General features: G+C 44.1%; 1 protein-coding gene across 3 annotated transcripts in view; it reads right to left on the reverse strand.

Moving 5' to 3' along the window:
* Positions 1 to 19,681, reverse strand: part of tncb (tenascin Cb) — a 52,109-nt gene that overhangs the window by 21,488 nt on the left and 10,940 nt on the right. For all 3 annotated transcript variants that reach the window (XM_080045492.1, XM_080045491.1, XM_080045490.1), the window contains exons 2-10: positions 16,047 to 16,605; positions 14,255 to 15,475; positions 12,397 to 12,660; positions 12,193 to 12,308; positions 10,508 to 10,661; positions 6,894 to 7,163; positions 5,906 to 6,091; positions 3,687 to 3,776; positions 3,081 to 3,344 (exon numbers count right to left, since the gene is read on the reverse strand). In XM_080045492.1, the coding sequence (XP_079901618.1) occupies positions 3,081 to 3,344; positions 3,687 to 3,776; positions 5,906 to 6,091; positions 6,894 to 7,163; positions 10,508 to 10,661; positions 12,193 to 12,308; positions 12,397 to 12,660; positions 14,255 to 15,475; positions 16,047 to 16,539 (3,058 nt within the window). In that variant the 5' untranslated portion in view covers positions 16,540 to 16,605. The remainder of the gene's footprint in view (positions 1 to 3,080; positions 3,345 to 3,686; positions 3,777 to 5,905; positions 6,092 to 6,893; positions 7,164 to 10,507; positions 10,662 to 12,192; positions 12,309 to 12,396; positions 12,661 to 14,254; positions 15,476 to 16,046; positions 16,606 to 19,681) is intronic.

The raw sequence follows: 19,681 nt of genomic DNA on the forward strand, positions 1-19,681 counted from the left end.
TGTATTTTTTTCAAATGTCATGTTCCAATGCTGTAAAAAAAAAACGCGCACACACAAACAAAATGTAATTCATCTGCAATCTCAGAGCTGCTGGCTGGCTTTTGTTTTATGAAGGGAACCAACCCATTGAGCTCGGCTTCAGTTCTGGTTGTCACATGCAGGTGAAGGAGTGTGTCATCATCATGCCTAATTCAAATGCTCCCCAGAGATATCAACCTCCTCCATCTGATATCTGCCATTTGATACACACTCCTTCCTCTCATACTACAGCATCACACGTGCAGTCATCAGGGTGAGAGTCAAACCCTGGAACTCAGGCAATAACTATGTACATACAGCACAGATCATGTCAATGCATGCAGGACATTGATCTGGCTTTGTCATGCTTTCTCTTCTCTGTTTTATCCTCATTGCACTCTGTGTATGATAGATAGGAACTTAAAAGACAATAAAGTATATGTTTATGCGACAGATTACATCTTTAAGTAATATTTGTTGTATTTTGTCCATGCCGTACGCCATTTGTCTTGTTATTATTGTATGTTTGTGCTCCATACAACATAACAAATAATACATGGTATTATGGTCACAAGCTTTGAATAAATGAAATGCAATTATAACAAGAAAACCCAATATATTGCCCAAAAGATGTCAGTAGATGTACATTGATGACCGTCTTTAGTGATGTCTTGGTTTTTTCACATATGTACTGGTCCGTTGACATTGGTAAGACTACTTTTAATTTGTAACAATGCCATGTGAAACATTTAAAGCAAGACGATGAAGGCAAAGTTAGATATTGCCAACAATGCATACAGTATTTATTCACAGATTTCTGAAAAAAATTAATTGTCTAATGTTAGGAATAAACTAGCCAAGTTTTATGATGAAATCTGGAAGTTAAACTTTTACCTCTATAAACCTGCAGTGTCTCGCCTTATTAAATGTCAAACATGTTCAATTTCTTTACACATGTACAAATAAGGACAAAGAATTGTGTGACTAACGCTGAAGTCACTATCATTGCCAAATTGCCTGTTGTCACTAAGTGTTAAACTCTTCCAGGCTGCTGTGATTCTCTTCCAGTCAGATGATTAGTTTAAATTATGATAATCCTGGCTTTTTGTCTCCTGCTTTCCCTGGTCTACTGATTTCTAAAAGTATCTGGATATTTGACTGGAAAATTGATTCTCAGCAGGTCAGATAATAAGCAGCTCCTCTGGATCACTTGAAGACAAATTCTTGTAATCCTTTTCGATGACTATCGGGCACAAAATATAACCCCAAAGCTGGTCTCACCTCGCTCCGCACCCCTCCTCTTTCCTTCAATCCCTCGTGTACAAAACGAGCGTGATCTGTGTTTGCACTATACGCGTCTGGAGATGATAAAGGCTTGGGATCGGGCGGTGTGGGGATTAGAGGGCTGCTGTATTTGGGAGACAATGTTTTATAACAGGAGTCCCAGCATGTGGCCTTTTATCTGTTAAAGACCCACAGTTCATCGTGGTCAAATCGCACAAAACCAGAGGGGTAGCAGGGCTCACGCCAACAATTATCACATGAATGAACATTGTGTTTGAGCGCACACACAAGTCCACGCAAACACACCCACCCACACACACAAACGCTTGTCTTTATGGTATTGTGGGGACACCGGACCAGAACATCCATTCTAGGGACCACCCTTTCTGAAGGTTTTACAACACTGGAAAAATCAGCGAGTAACCTGGAGTGGACATGAACAGAGATGTCACTTCTTAATCAGACAAAGAAGAGTTCCCCGACCAGACTAGGACAACCGTTTTGGGGACTTGGGGGGTCAGGTATTAAGTTATAACTGGGGTCAAGTATACACACTGAATGGGTAACACACACACACACACACACACACACACACACACACACACACACACACACACACACACACACACACACACACACACACACACACACACACACACACACACACACACACACACACACACACACACACACACACACACACACACACACACACACACAGTTTCACTCTGTCTCAATCCTTTAAGCCATTGGGTTTCCCAATCATACGTGTCACACATGACCGCACAGACAAGTGGACATATAGGGTATAGACATGCACGTGCGCAATCACCCCCCACTCACACACACACACACACACACACACACACACACACACACACACACACACACACGACAATACACACACAGGGGTCTGTATTCTGTTCTTCTTGGCAGCGTGCAGTCGACAAAAAAAATGTTATAACGATGCTCGCAAACTTTTTTCCCTCATGCCATAGCGATTTGTTCCCGTAGCCATGCGTTAAATGGGCTCCCGTTGCATAACTGAGAAGATTTACTTGTGAATTGTTTGACTTGGAGGCGCCTTGACCGCAGCCGAAACATATGCTACAATCACCCCATTTGTCTTTGTCTTGTTTTGGTTTAAAAAAAAAGATGGGGAAAAAGGAAAAATAATCCCACATGCTATAAATGAGCCTTGGGGGAAGGAGGGTTAGAGACAGAGCCACTTACATTGAGGAGCTAACAATGAAGTCAATTCATTGCCTGAGTTTGGCTGCAGTACTGGGGGACAAGAAAAATCAACCTATGGTTAATGAGGACTTCTCTTATTCCCTGACCCTGCGCCACCAGCTACTAGAAAGCTCATGGAAACATTGGTCTGCATTCAGCGGAGCCTCGGCCACGGACACATTTCACACACTGCATATCCTGCATGCAGAGTATCAGCCTAGCTACTGATATAGTCAAAGTCCAAACTTTACCCCATCTCTGTTTTAGTTATTTACAGAAGTTGGCTCTTAAAGTTCTCACTTATTACTGGTGATATCTAGCCATGCAGATGTTGTTTTTTATCTGCCCAGATTTTACGATATTTTTACAGGACATTCAAAGGGACTTGATTGCATTAGTTCTGGTTGGGAGCCTTGGCTGAGATTATCCGGCCTCTGTAGTTTTCTGCATGTCATTCCCCTCTCTGCCCCATTTCATCTCTGTCTCTCCAAAACAAAAACTAATTTAAAAAAGAAGAGGCTGTGTGTGTGTTTTGCAGTGCTGACCTGTGGGTGCGGAGATGGTGGCGGGCACGCTGGTTCTGCGGCCCCTCTCTGCGATGATGGTGATGGTGTAGAGCATGCCGGGCGTGAGGCTCCTCAGGGTGTGAGACTCTGCGCTGCCTGGGATAACCACCTCTTCCCGGTGGCCGTCAGCCGACACGTACACCAGCCTATAGGAGTCCAGCTTGGCCAGTGGGCGTGTCCACTCCAGCACCATGGTGACCTCTGTCACCTCGGCTACAGTCAGGTCCTTGGGCGCATCCAGGGCTGATGCCACAAGTAAGAGGACATGGTGTGAGTATAGGGGTTTTAACGTTCGAGATGACGCAGATGCATCCACACCAGTTCAAAATGATTCAGATTATGGAATCCCAGGCTTTTATGAACCGTCCAGCAGCCAATTATGTAGTAATGGTTGATAATAATGAAATAACTGGCGATAGCTAACAAATGTTTTTGAATGTAATAATGTTGGTAATAATGTTATTACTTTTCTGATGGTACTATAAATAAATGTTTCTATAAATCAGAAAAATATAGACTGTGTAATATGTCCATCCATTATGTAACAAAAAGTGCAGATTAAAGTGATAGGTGAAAGCCTCTTACCAGTCACTGCGTTGGTGGTGGTGGGCAGACTCTCCCGCTCATCTTTCACCGCCGTCACACCCATCCCATACTCTGTGCCGGGCCTCAAGCCTACGAGACATGACCAACACATAACAACACTGTCATGTAGAAAATAAAAAGCAATGTCATGTTGGGATTGTACAAAATCCACTGAGGTGTCACCAAGTGAGCGGGGGGGGGGGGGGGGGAGGGGGGGGGGGTGCTCTGTAGTCAAGTGGGCATGCAGCTGTAGTTTGGGCTAATGGATCCGGAGGTGCCCATGCCAAACACAACAAAAAAACTCTCTCAAAAACATTGCAGCCTAATTGCATTTCATGGTAAGCCCCTGCGCCCACTGTGGAACCATCAGTGTTGCATTTGCATTGATGGATCTATAGGGGCCCTTGTGGCGGGGCAGAAAACACTACTACAGTGGAGCTCTCTCCAGAGGCCCTTTCGGTCTCTACAATTAAGCCCTCTCTCTGGGCCCTGATCGGCTCTAATTCCTTTATTAACTCCCACAGAGGTCACATCACGCACAGAGTCCTGCAGCATGAAATTACACCTAATGCCCAGGAAACTCATTATCAATAAAATCACGAGCGTGAAGGCAATTACAGATAATAACTGTGTGAAAGAAGTGCTGAGGTGTGTGTGTGTGGAGCGGAGGGGAGGGGGGCGTCGGCTCAATGGACACAGTGCTTTATTTCCATGGGATGGGATGGGCGGATGGGCCCCCCCCCAAGGACAAAGAATTGGGCCAGACAAAGACACTATTAGACTGTTTTTGGAAGCTTTTTTTTCTCATGGTGTCTAATCCTAGCCATGCCATAGCACACAGTGTAGAAACAAACAGGGGCAAAAACACGTCCGCCTCAAAGCATGGCTTTATAATGTCAGCGGTGCAGATGGATGAAAAACACGTCCGCTTTTTCTTGTCGGAGCGAGATGTCACAGTGAAACAAGCGGCAGTGTTATTTCCATTTACCAGACTGAATGCCAAACCCCCCCTGGGTGGTTTTTCTAATAAAGTGGGCCTTTTGTGAGACATTTCACCACACAAAACAAAGGCAAACCCATTTTGGGAATGTGCAGGCTCAATATAACAGTGGCCATTTGAAAAGGGAGCACCGTAAACACTTGCCCGAAGAATTAAGAGAATAAACACTTCACACTGTATAATTTGTCCCCCCCTCCCCGAAGGCTCTGTTTCGCTGTGTCACTTGGATTCAAAGTGGTACTCGCCTAATGTGAACTCAAGGAAGACAAAAGAATGAAAATAGAGCTTGTGCGCCGCTAAGCAACCCACTGGTTTGTCTGAGCAGGACTGGTTGTTATTTACTGTAGCTGCAAACAGTTCTAGGCTGATAGTCTACTAATTGGTCTGACATGTTGAGTCGGAGGGAGGGGCATACATTAAAGAAGTCCAAGACAATGCAAAGTCCCTTTTACCTTAAACTCTGAGATTATTTAGTCTCAATTAGGTAACACCTTACTATAAGGGTAGATTAATTAACTTTAATTAATGTTTACTTAATGCTTTATATGCATTAGCTATACATCGTTAATGTTATTAACAATATTAACTGTATAGTTCATGCATATGAAGCATGAAATAACTGTTATGCTTAGTTGTTGCTAAACTAAGCATTAGTTAACCAAGCGTTGACTTAACGTTAATAAGTAAGCATTTACAGTTAGTTAATGCTTACTACACATGAACTAACCGTTAATAGAATTAACTAAGCATTAACTAACTGTTAATTAATATACTCTTAGTGTAAAGTGTTATGCTAAAGGATAATAAAATACATATCTATGAAGCTACAACTTTCTAATTAACATAATGTATTAAGGGTCTATGAGGTTTAACTTCTGACTGTAATACATGTTCTATAAATGTTAAGAGTGAATTGTGTAACATTAACAAAACAATTACTAACAACAGGTACAGCTGTACGATCTAATGCAGTCAGATCAGCCCTGCCATAACACTGAATGAACAATGACAATGTCAACAATAACTGGACCTAATAAAAGCAGCATTTTATAGCAGAACCCTTGAGATAGGTTGCGTCGAGCTGAAAAGGTTTACCTAATTAAGTCGCCGATGAGTGTTTGTCTTTATATAAATGTTTGATGCCATTGTGTGTGTGTGTGTGTGTGTGTGTGTGTGTGTGTGTGTGTGTGTGTGTGTGTGTGTGTGTGTGTGTGTGTACCGGTGATCTTAGCCTGGGTGCTGTCCTTGGGTCCCGGGGGGAATAGCAGCTCTCCGTGCTCCCCTCCAGACAGAGGACCGTACTTGATGCGGTAGTTGTCCACCCTGGCCTGGCTGTTCTTCCACTCCAGCGTGATGCTCTCGTCTGTCAGCTCCACTGTCTGCAAGTCTCTGGGGGCGTCCAGGTCTGCAACACACACATGGACTTAAGAATAGATGTAGGCTAAATGTAGCTGTATTTATAATCCATGCCCAAAACCCTTAAAGTGGCTACGAGGGACGTTGAGTTTCTGTTGATTATTACGGCACCTTTGGGCCAAAAGAGGTAGTTCTTTTTTAAAACACAAGCACCCAAGCGTGTGAATTTGTTTAGGAAGAGAGAGAAAGAGAGGGAGAGAGAGAGAGAGACGGCAGTATGCAACGCAATGAGGCAATGTATTTACTGTATATGTGACTATGTTAGATTAATGATGGCAATATGACAACGGTGAAGCAGATTAAACAATGATTAGAACACAGGATTGTCTTGTCTGCCTGCCGTAAATCATTTAGTCTGGCCCGGTAGATTGGACCAGAGGAAAGGCATTAATGATATAGAATTACATGCTTTTCACTTATGGTCTTGTTTGCTGTTAGTGATTATTTATAATTGAACATTTTTAACATTTAAAGTTCCACTTTAGAATTGGCATATTCCTCATTATTCTATACTTGGGGGGACTTCAGCCCTTCAAGGAACACACATGTCCACGTAGACACATGCAGCAGGATTTTCCTTCCTTGTAAACATATATGTAAAGCTAAAGTATGTGTGGTCCGGTGCCCCCCCCCCCCCCCACCCCACCCCCTGAAAAACAGCTTATAAAACCTGGCTTTCGTAATAATTTAACGACCGTGGCTGTTTTTTTTTAATCCAGGAAGAAGGTTTTTATTATTTTCTGTAAAAAAAAAGTTCAGGTAGATCCAAATCAATTTCAGCCTTACGGTACCTGTGAGGAAGGACTCGTAGACAGGAACACTGGTCTGGTCTGCCCTGCGAGCCATCAGAGACACATCGTACTGTGTGTCGGGGACGAGGCCTCCCAGGTGGTACTGTGTCTCAGTGGAGGACAGCTCCACCACGCTGCGCTCAACCGGGTTAGAGCTGGGCCCGTAGGAGACGCTGATCCCCTCCACCATGGCAACGGGCTGGAACCAAGTCACCAGCGCTGTGCTATCCGTCACATCGCGCACGTCCACCTGGCTCGGCCCGTCAATCACTGGAGAGGTAAAGAGGTGACGTGAGGCAGACGGTTAGTTAGAAGACTTTAACAGCAGGAGCCAAATGTCCTTCTATTGTGGGAAATCTTCAGTCGTCCGTCAAATGTTCACAGCACAGGTCAATAAAAAATAAATAAAAACGTTGACATAATTCTTATTCATAAAATAAAAAGGGATCATTAGGGTTAAGGATAGGTTACACACTTTTTTCAGTCTATCTAAAAATAAGTGCCCATATCACATTTTTTATGTGCTGTAATCTTTCCTCGTGTTCACACTGGCCATTAGGAGGTCCCTTTTTAATACACACTCAATGTAAATGATGGAGGACAAAATCCACAGCCTTCTTTCCATGAACAGTAAAACAGAAAATATGCTTTACTATGTCTTTATAGTGTATATGTCTCAGTTTCATTTTCCGCCATTGTCTTTCCCGACTGAGTGTACGCATGCCACAGGCATTAAGAAAAAACTATATAAAAGGTAGTTAGCAGCACATGGTTGAGTCATGAAGGTCGGTATGGGATGGAAGTATGAAGTGTCAGGGTGTACTGTGTATACGCATACAGCCATTTCAGCATTGCAAGTGCTGAGAAACAACCATCTTGCCTTTATGATGTTATTGAAAATATTTACTGATCAAATCCATGAAGGGTGCGCCTTTCACCAGCGCTGGAATTGATTTGTCACATGCTGGCAACTTTAGGAAAGTCAACCCTCTGTTCAGGGCTGATAAAATGGAGAATCTGCATTTGAGCTTAACACAGATTTGGTTTCTGAGGGAGGCTGCGAGGGAGCGTGTCGTTTGGGTGTCACGATACCATTCTCCTGAGAGGCTGGCGTCCCTCTGAGCCTGACTGCTCTACTGACTGATGCCTCCCACGTATGGTGGGTTGAGTTGGGTTGGAGGGGGAGGAGAGAAGAGGACAGCACAGGGACTCGCACAATTAGCCCCTCAACATGCAAATCCCACAGAACGCAGCCTCACACCGGTGTAATGGGAGACGTTAAGAGAGCCTGAGTGACAGGAAGAACTCTGGACCTCATAATCCAAGTAGTGCTGACGTGCATTTACACAAGTGCAATTCACCAGTGCATGCACAAACAGCGTTTTTGCATCTCCTTTGACTTAATGACTTTTTGAATATACAGTACAAGTTTTGTTGATAATCCAATAATTACATTTTTGTTAAAAAAATTACAAAAATAATTGATAATTGAGCTTTGTCGTATTTACCTCGAGCAGGATTACGCTAGTTTTTAAACTATTAGAGGTACGAATTATTAGGGGCGCAGCCTCTTGAGTGACAGCTAGCCGCCCGCTGGCCCTCACTTCGCCTCAGCTAGATGGGTGTATCTCCCTCCCCCCGACGTCACATCAATGCCTTTTCGGTAAGAGGTAAGAACTGCCAATATACTGACTTCATACAATCAATAATGTTCGGTTTTGAAGGAAACCCTGGTCCAGAAGTGCCTGCTATGACATTGACGGACACATTTACGCCTTGTGTCCGAAATGTGCTTTAGAAATAAACTTGCCTTGCCTAGAAATAACGGATAATAGCTTTAAAAAAGTAATATTCTCTCTTTGTAAAGGATTTCGTTTTTATGTTACAAAAGATAATCAAACTATAACAAGAGCTTATATGTTATAGTGACATACTTAATTAATACATGTTTCCTTTATTAGCAGTGATGAGCTTATCAACCTTCCTAGCCACACATTCAGGAAGTATGTTTGGCTATATACCATGGACCTATTATATACAGTATTATTTGACCATGTGAAAAGTGTTTTATATATATATATAAAAAAAAGAGGATATTCTTCTTTATTCATATAAAGGAGCTTTTACTACTCCAAGTTATCACTGCAATTTACCAGCCTGCTCTTACTGTTGCGTGTAAGGAAAGGTTATGACAGGCCTCTAATGGCATTCCAATTCAAACTGATGTTGATCCTGGCAAATTATAGGCCATATTCACCACCTTAATACGAAGAGCGGCCTGAGCCATTGCTAGACAGAGCTGCCATTTATTAAACTTAGTGCTGAGTGTGGCGAACATTGCTGCTCCTGTTGAATCTGCTTTGTGGAAACTGATCTCCCATGGGTAACAGCTTGCAAAGTCGGAGCCCGGTTTTAAGTTTCAGCCTGCTAAGCAAGCCACTGAGGCTTACTTTGAAAGAAAACACACATTTAATAACTTTACAAGAGCTGGAGCAGTGTTTCAACCTATACCCCCTAGGCAAGACAACTAAAAATAGCCTGCCCGATGGTTGGTGGCTAGTCTGGCAGGTGCAGTCAAGAATTCAACCCCATTTTCTCTCTTTGTTTTATTGATCCCCAGCCCTGAGTTCCTCAGTGTGATACAAGCGATTGGGCTTTATAGCCTGATGGCGCTATGGAGATATCTCATAACTTGCCAATAGGGTTGGAAATCTATATCTCTTTTTACTACCCCTGCTAACTCACAACAATGCAATGAAATCTAATGAGCTAATCACTCAGGGTTGACATGTCGGGCTGTTTTCAGTACTCTGTTGGGGGCTGCAAGATGGATTGCCCCGATATAAAAACCAATGAACCATATGCAAGGTATGAAGGTGACAACCTGTTTTTGCATTCCACTTTGACACCTCTAAGTGACAATGAATTCCACAGTAACTTCTATTTCTAGAAATGCACAAACATCTCTAAATCTCCAGCACAAGGTCAGCATGGTATTTATAATTTACTGCATGTAATTTAGCAGACTTACAACTGTAGGTAGGCAGTTAGCATTAGGGGTCTTGCCTAAGGACCCTCACTGGACTTGCCCCACCTTGACCGGGAATCGAAATCTGGTATCACCAGTGGTGTTGCCTACTGAACTATCAAAAGGTGAATAAAGTGATTAGGTTTATTCTTCTGCTAATGTGTTTTGAATACAATGATTAGGATTACCTACATAAGGTTTAGAATGATTTTTTTATGTATATTTATATATTTGAGTATTGTTAAATAGCAGAAGTGGTGGTAGTTATTTGCACATGCTTTTCTAGAATCTATCAGTCAGGAATACATCCCTCCATTGTATAAGTACCTACAGTATATAAGATTTATAAGGGTCATAAAGGGCAAACTATGCATCAAGACTGATAAGCTAGGGCAGACCAGCAGACCGTGCCCTGAGTCAACCGTTCACAATCTGCTTTTTAAATGTGGATTAATAAATGAGAGGTTTTGGAGAACCCATTGCAAACCAATCATATGTACTCCCTTGCAGAAAGGAAGCTATTTGAGTTAGTCTAAAAACAAAAGAATGATAAACCAGTTCGCGGTTAATGAATGTGTCCACTTACTTGTGATGACGTTCTTGGAGGCAGGCGGTCCACGCTTGTTGTTCTTCACCACTTCCAGTTTGACCTCGTACTCCTGGCCAGGGCCCAAGCCTGACTGCTCAAAGGTGGTCTCTGGACGGCCCAGGGAGTTCAGAATCTCACCATCCTCCTCTTTCTGCCAGCACCCCAAAAAACATCAGTCATCAACCAACACAAAGACTTATTCTGGCATAATATTCTGAGTGGGGGTGGAGAAATACCAGTCAGATCATACAGAATGTGTCGCTTTGGATGGTGTTTGGACTTAAGAGTTGAAAGGGGACTTATGCCTCGTTTCCACTGAGTACAGCGGGTCGGGTCAGAGCGGCTCAGAGCGGGACAGCTCACTTTTAAGAATCTCGGTGGTGTTTCCACCGCCGACCCTACCCTTACTGGTAGGGCGGGGTTTAGGCTGGACTGCGAGAGCCGCCGCCAGAATATGGGTCAAACTATCGGGCTGTGGAACAACTGTGGTCAAGCCAGCGGTCTCTCGTTTTTGCTTGGTCAAACCAGCCGCTTCTTTATTTATTCCCCCCGTGTTGTTGTGAGCACAGAGACGGCTCGGTGCAACTGATAGAGACAGTGAGCTAACAGCGCTGGCTGCGGTAGCTACGTGACATCGTAGCAGTGGGACACACTGTAGCCAACTGATTCATTTAATGACGAGGAAAAACACCACACAATAAACAGTGCTGCGCTCACATTTTCGCCAAAACACAAGACTCTCTCTAGCCGAGGTGACTATACACGGCGGAAATGATTCTTTCTACCCACTGTGGTCAAGCCAGCGGTCTCTCGTTTTTGCTTGGTCAAACCAGCCGCTTCTTTATTTATTCCCCCCGTGTTGTTGTGAGCGTGTATTTACTACTATCTATGGCGTAAACACAGAGACGACTCGGTGCAACTCATAGAGACAGTGAGCAAACAATGCTGGCTGCGGCAGCTACGTAGGACACAATGTAACCAACTGATTAATGTATTGACGAGGAAAAACACCACACAATAAACAGTGCTGTGCTCACATTTTCGCCAAAACACAAGACTCTCTTCACTCTTGCCGAGATGACTACACATGGCGGAAATTATTCTTTCAACCAATCAAATGACGGCAGTGTGTAGCTCCGCCTTTTCGGCACCCTTTCAGGCGGCTAGTACCCCTACGGATGAGTACTGAGATTAGGAGCGGCTCAGAGCGGTTAGGTGCGCTTAAACCGTACCCTACCCAATTTTTGGCAAATGAAAAGCCAAACTACCCGGATCGAACCGCTCCGATCCGACCCGCTCTACTCGGTGGAAACGAGGCATTAGTTTGATAGAGTGTGGCTTTTAGAAGTTCCCAATAGCACTGTGGAAAAAAGTCTTCTCAAAAAGAAAAGGAAACATTTAAAAGTGCCGTATGGTCAATGAAGCTGTTTGACATGGCTAACAGTTATTACGTCTGTGTCTCTGCATTCTGGTTTGGACAAAAAACGCTTTCCAGAGGATACACTCCGTGACCCTAATGTATGCACATTTAGCAATTGCTGAATTTGAAGTTGGGGGGTCTGCAGTGGGTCATAGTATGGGGTTCCTGCCAGATAATGATAGAGACTGTGGTAGGCTCTAGGAGTTCACCCCCATCCTCGGATACAGAAATGGCATTAAAATGTTGGGTTAGAATGACTCACTGTGTTTCTGAAGATGAGGTTCCAGCCATCGAAAGAAATGTCCAACGGGTCCCACTGCACCTCGACTGACGACTCGCGCACCGACTTGAACTTAAGTCCCTCGGGCTCAGGCAGATCTGAAAAGCATAGATCAAAACCTTGACTACATTTCATCTAAATAACTACACTGCATTTCGTTAACGGCCCCAGAGGGGATTGACATACGTGTAGCCACCCTTGCGCTGACAGGAACACTCTTCTTGTTGTTAAGCACAGCATAGACACTGATCAGGTACTCTACTCCTGGCTCGAGCTCCCGAATAGTGGCCTTCTTCTGGTCCCCAGTAACCGTCATGTCCAGTTCAAGACCTCCATGGGCCGTGGGCGCATACGTGATCAGGTAGTTGGTCACACGCATCTCGTGCTCCCAGGACAAGTCCACCGACTCTGGGCTGACCACCACCACTGTTAGGTCCTTGGCAGGTGAGACTGTGGAGAAGCACTGAAAATCACTGATCTGTACTGAGGGTTTAACATGTAAGTAACATTGAATAGCAGTAATGAGAGAGAATATTAGTGCAGTATTTTAAGCACTGTGCCAATGGGAATATAAATTGACTTGGTGAGCATTTTTAAACCAAGTGACATTTTTAAACAAGAGATACATTCAAGCTGATGCCTCCACAATTTGGAAATACATTTTCTGCAGACGCATGTGATTTTATCTCAATTCATATTTTGCAGAGAATGTAAATAATATCTCACAGGTAAGTAAAGAATAAAGCATCTGGCACTTAAGGATGTAACAGCTTAAGTGCCAGAAGTTGGTGGAAACCATAAGAGAGCTATAATGCAGAGTTAATGATTTGTTCATTCACATTGTGGCCTCAAGGGACCACAACATGATGAATGCAGTATAAAAGTTACTATTTGTAGAATGTTTCTAATTTCTTGAATACCTACAGGGCTGTACGCTTATTTTTTTAGGTGGTAGCACTGGTGCTAGCAAGCCAAAAAAATCAGTAGCACAAAAATAAATTTGGTAGCACAGAAAGTATGTTCGAAAACTTGCATAACCTTAACCCTTGCATTTCGCTCTAATTACCTTTGAGGCTGTCATCTTGGTCTAATTTGAGATTCACAATTAATATTATATCCTAGTGTGTGCAGTAATAATTGTAGAAAAATTAATAGGGTTGCACTGATTGCAATTTAGACAAAAGAATCTAACCTGCCAATTGCAATTTTTTGCTGATTCAGAATTATTTCTCCCCATAAGAATATAAAAATAATATCTGTATCTATATATTTTTTTGTATATATAATTATTATATTAATAATAATAACAAAAATAGAAAATGTCCTTCTGTTAATTAAAACCAAACTTTAAAACATTAAACATAGCTTGTTAAATGAATAAGTATACATATTGGTAAAATTTAGGATAAATTAAATTGGTTGTTGTGAATGTGCTGAGAGTAGTTCTTCAGTGGCTTATTTCAAACTCTCTGCAGCTGAATGAGTTGCCTTTGTAGCTAGAGCACTGCAAGCTGAAGCGCTAACTTCCTGTTTTACCGGCTTCAGAATAAAAGTCAACTCATGTTGGCTAGTAACAGGCTTTTAATGTGAAGGCGCACAGGAAATGTTCTGCTTGCACACGCGCTAACTTAACTGCGGTAACGTAAAGAGCCGTCTCTTTCCGGTTATATCGCCGCACAAGCACAGATCCAGAGCGCACATCTTTCACCAGCCAAAGACTACATTTACCCGCATTTGGAGATAGTTATTGAAGAGCCCTCTAAGCAGTGTTGTGCATCTGCTCATTAGCACTAGTGCGAGTGGACTTGTATTTATCATCGCACGTGATCAATTCCAGTAGCAAATGCGATCAAAACTGTCGCACTGTACAGCCCTGACCTACCAGTAGTTTACTGAAAAGACACTGGTGCAAACAGCATGGAATAATTCCCTTAACACTGTAGGGCCTCAGTAGTACATACACTATCTGATACAGATCTTCTATTACAACTCTGTAATAAACGTGTGGAAAGCTGCACTGTATTGCATTCATGTTCTCTCTTACCCTGAGAGCAGTCCTCCCCAATGAAGCCCTCGTCACAGACGCACACTCCGTTCTCGCAGCGTCCCTGGTTCTGGCAGTCGTCTGGGCAGGTCAGTACGGAGCAGTCCGGCCCGCTGAAGCCTTCGTAACACACACAGATGCCATCGGCGCAGTATCCTCGATCGAGGCAGTTCTTGGGACACGTCTTCTCACTGCAGTCCTCGCCGGCATAGCCCTCGTGACAAACACACTGTCCGTTCACACAGCGACCTTGGTCCAGGCAGTCATTGGGGCAGGTCAGCTCGCCGCAGTCCTTCCCTGTGAAGCCCACGAAGCACACGCACTTGCCGTCCACACACTCTCCGCGCCCCATGCAATCTTTCGGACACTTCTTGACGCTGCAGTCTTCCCCGGTGAAGCCCCTGTTGCACACGCATTGTCCGTTAACGCAGCGCCCGCGATCTTGGCAGTTGTTGAGGCAGGAGAGCTCGCCGCAGTCTTCGCCTTGGTACCCTATGTCGCATACGCATTCTCCGTTGATGCACTGGCCCCTGTTGCTGCAGTTCTCGGGGCACGAGAGGACGGAGCAATCTTCGCCCTCGTATCCTGGATCGCAGATGCACTTCCCGTTGAAGCAATGGCCTCTCTCGTTGCAGTTCTTGGGGCAGGTGAGTTTGGAGCAGTCCTCTCCGATGTAGCCGGTCTGGCACACGCACAGGCCGTTGACGCACATGCCGCGGTTGTTGCAGTTGCCGGGACAGGTGAGCTCGCCGCAGTCTTCCCCGGCGAATCCCTGGTCGCAGAAGCAGGTGCCGTTGACGCAGCGTCCGCGGTCGTAGCAGTCGTTGGGACAGATGAGCTCGGAGCAGTCAAAGCCCGTCCACGGCTCGTCACAAACGCACTCGTCGTCCACACAGCGCCCACGGCCCAGGCAGTTGTTGAGGCAGTTGGTGTGGCCGCAGTCTACACCGATGAAGCCTTCCTCACAGAGGCAGGAGCCCTCGACGCAGTGGCCATAGTCGCCGCAGTCCAACAGGCAGAGTTCGATACTGCAGTCGTCCCCACCGAAGCCCTCGAAGCATTCGCATTTGCCGTCCACGCAGCGGCCCTGGTCCTGGCAGTCATTGGGGCACTCGGGCTCGGTGCAGTTGGGGCCCTTCCATCCAGACTCACATACGCAGCCGCAGGTGTCAGCGCTCCAATTCCCGCGACCATTACAGTAGGGCTTTGTGGACACTTCACCTGGGAGAAGGCAGGTAGAAGTTTTAGGATTTTAAAATGATTCCAATGAGATCACAAATCATTCAATATGTTATTGTTTTAAATATGATTCCAGGTCCTTTCAGAAACAGTGAGTTTCTTAAAAACTGTATCCCAACAAGTGCATCACTATTTGACAATAACGTAACTGACAATAAATGAAAGAAATATAAATATTCCCTGTATAGTATATCAATCATTTTATAACTGTTTCATATCTTTAGGCGTTGTAGGGAAATAAATGGAGAAAATTACTAAAATGTACCATTAAAACTAGAAATATAAATCTATGCACTCCTCCACACTTTTGAAAGGGAATGGCATAACTGTAAAATACAGCCAATTTGTGGTTAATGGTCTAGAGAAGATGCCAATTCATTGCTGTAGTCTGTGTGAAATGATTGCCTGGAGCAGCTTTTTAAAAGACTTTCAGCACTTGTTCCCTTATTTGAAATCTGTCTGGTCTTCATACACAATTTGCTGGAACTGGTACTTTAGAAATAGAATGCATGCAGCACTCTGTCTAACCGCACATACAGTGAAACTTATATACCTGTAACTTGAGCACCACAGCAGCCTGCTCCACCACTGCTGCACTGATCTCTCAAACTGGACAGCTCGGACTCCAGCATCTCCAGCCTGCTCAGGATATCCTTCATGTCGGGCATCTGGTTGTCACAGCCACACGCTTGCTTGGGGATACTGATGCGATGTGTGAAGACGATCTGATTGTCTCCATCCTCAGTGTGCTCCAGGTGTTCTTCAGTATTCTGCATGCCCATGGGGACGCTCTTGTGTTTGGGCTCGGTGCCTCCGGGCGACTCCAGGTCCACGGAGCAGAGGGAGGTGGAGGGAACGTTGATGTTGTAAACATGGTTGAACACGACTGGTTGGTCAGGGTTGGGTAAGGTGAGGTTCTCCAGGGTTTTCCTAGGCATGAGGGCCTCTCGACGGTGGCGGATGATCTTCTTGACCAGGCCGGCGGTGGATAGCTCCAGGAGCACGGCCACGGTCAGGCAGCCTAAGAGGAAGCCTTTCATCCCCATGATGAGAAGACGTATAGCAGCGGACTGCAGAATAGCCTATTCAGGTATCAAATAGGTGTTCCTGTCCTGGAGTAAAGAAAGAAGAAACGTACAGAGGAACCAATTAGGACGATTGATTGAGAATTTACTTTCCAGGCAAATAACTTTGTCTTGGTTCTTATGTATGTAGAACAAATACATCTCAGAGCAATCCACACATAATTCTGTTGGCTATTCACTCTGAGGCGAGACACTGCAGGTGAACGGGGTAACATTTTAAACTTATTGATATCATCATGAATCTTTGCCAGTTATTTACTCATATTAAAACTTGTATTCTCATGTGTAGTTTTTTATCTTGTGACAGCTCCTGACAGCTCCTGACACCTCCTGATTGGCAGGCTGCCAGGAGCTGATTGCTGATCCTCAACACCCATGCTGGCTGCTCTCCTGAGCTATAAAAGCTGCAGGAGTCAGCCACTTGGGCCCCCTCCTTTGACGTTTGGTTTGGTTGGTTTTGATTTGTTTTAGTTAGTGCTGCTTTACACACCCCATACACTCTTCACTCACACAGACACTGCACTCACTACTGATTACTGACATTCACGCACTCTTTATTAGGTTACTTTAAACTTGGTTAAATAAATTATAATTTGGTTAAACTAACTTTCTTGTGTGGTCTCCTCTTTTGTCCTTCCCTTGAGCCGGGTTGTGACAATCTCTTTAAAAACTAAAAACCAAGATGTTGGATAAAGCCAGATTTAAAATCTTCTTTCTCATTTTAACAAATTATTAGTTTTTTCAGCATGTTTTTTAAGAACAAAATGTATCATAAATCAGACAATAATAAATGTATGAACAAATCCTTCTGTAATAACCTTCAGAGTAGAGCTTAACATTATTATGGAAAGTTCAGTTGAGATTTCTGGTTCAGAGTATTGTATAAAACGAATGTTGAGATAATGGCCATTAAAGGTGGTTGTATAGGAGAAAAATATACAGACGAAAACAGACAAGGTTTAGTCAAATAAACACCTAAATGTTTTGCCTGTCGTGTCTCACCTTAATGGTTTGCCCTTGCCAATTGGAATAGATTCATTAACACTATCCTCCATACACACACACACACACACACACACACACACACACACACACACTCCTGTATACATCCACACTGGGGACCTTTGCTGGACTGATATATTACAGTATCTCAATAAAAAGCAATTAACCTTCTTCGGTATCCCCTTAACAAAAGACCACTTTCTATCCTGTTGCTGCCACTCTGACCCATTTGAGCCCCCTCTAGCTCTCAGTGGAGGAGACACACACTTAGCGGAAGACATGGGGGCCATTCTTCCTCCCAGGACCAGAAGCAGCAATTACTGGGCGGGGGGGGGGGGGGGGGGGGGGTTGACCTTGGGGGGGAACTGGAGCTTTTTCTTAATCTGACCGTGTTGAGACAGGTTGCCACAAAACAGCCCCGGCAACACCTGCATTGGTTGGAAAGCGGCAACTTTTTTTCCCACAACCCCAAGCTGACACATTAATACCGGTGTATGGTTAGACCATCTGTGCATTCCTGTAAAGCACAGAGGTCTGCACAAACGTCCCTGCTGACCGCAAAGAAAGGCAGGTCAGCATTCCCGGACCGCTCTCCTCCCGACAGCCACTGGGTTTCCTTTTTATGTCTGTAACATGATTCCCATTGCTTTCAACGAATGCTTCTGAGACATGGTTCTTTTCATGAGGTCTGCTGGAAAATTGTGCTCTAGTTGTGCCAACCTTTTAAGCCTGATGTTGTTTCTTACTCGTTGATATTAGCATTAAGGCGAGACACACTGACAACATCTTATCCAACATCTAGATTTTAAATAAATAAATAATTAATTAATTGCATAATTAATGAAATATTGCCAAATTTACATATTCAAACATTTCTGAAGATAATTGTAATCCAAAAATAATGTTTTAATATAAGTTAACAACTTGCAAAGTTTCATGATAATATCTATAACAATGATATCCGATTCACCTTCAGTGTCTGGCCTTGATGTAAATGTACAGATTTGTATGGTATGCCCTTGATATGTGCAGGTCTGGGTCTGTATCGTTTGGTGTTATTTATGGATAAGAGCACTGATTCTTAAAGTATTTTTTTACTAGAATTATGTTTCTAATTCTTTATATGGTGAAAGATGTTGAAAGAAATAAAGTTGAACTATTAGCCTGTCAGTACTGGAACCGAAGGGGGGGGGGGGGGGGGGGAGAGAATAAAGATTCTGTGCTTGGCATTATACAGTACTTCCTGCTTTTTAGTGTCTGGCTCAACCTGAGATTGAATAATTCCACTTTTTACCAGCACCTTGTCAGAGATGCTGACACTGATACTTTCCTACCTCTCATAAAACCAGTGTGTGATTTGGCTTCTGTAAAAGCTTAACAGCAGACATTAGCAGCCAACTAGAAAATGTCTGGATAAGCAGCAGACATTAAAATGCACGATTGCAGTACATAGTGTTTTCCAACTCGGTGGTGGAATATGTATTAATTATTATATTTCCTTCACCTGAGTCACACTAATGGTGGATGTCGTAAAAAAGGCGAGGAATTTTTGCTGGCCATATTCATGTATGCAGATACAAGGATGCTGACAGTCAGCAGGTAATACAACCAGGAAAAGGTGCTTCGTTTTACGTGTGATTATAAGCAAGCTGACAGGGCAGCTCAGCTTGGAGGGATCCCACGGCCCCCCGACCCCTATAGCCCTATGATTAGACAGGCTGGGATGAGCGCCTCTAGGATGGGTAGACTGTTAAAGTGCTAATGTAGCTTACTGATGGGAGAGCTGAAGATCTGGGCCCTTGGGGGTCCAAACCCCCCTACATACACACACACACACACACACACACACACACACACACACACACACACACACACACACAAGCAGGCCAATACAGTCACACCGCTGTGCCCAAGCATCACAAACTAGGGATTAAATCAACAAAATAGCCAGAAAATTGCTTTGAGTCGCTGCTAAGGTTTTAGTTCTGGGCGGATGGCTGGCTTTCTCACTTGGAAGGGCTGGCTGCTCTCCACATGGACCTCTGGAGCAAGGCAACCCTGAGAGAGACCAAAGCGGGCCATTGTGTGTGAGAATCTGTGG

Source organism: Ammodytes marinus (genome assembly GCF_949987685.1).
Source record: "Ammodytes marinus genome assembly, chromosome: 2".
In the NCBI taxonomy this organism is placed as follows: Eukaryota; Metazoa; Chordata; class Actinopteri; order Uranoscopiformes; family Ammodytidae; genus Ammodytes; species Ammodytes marinus.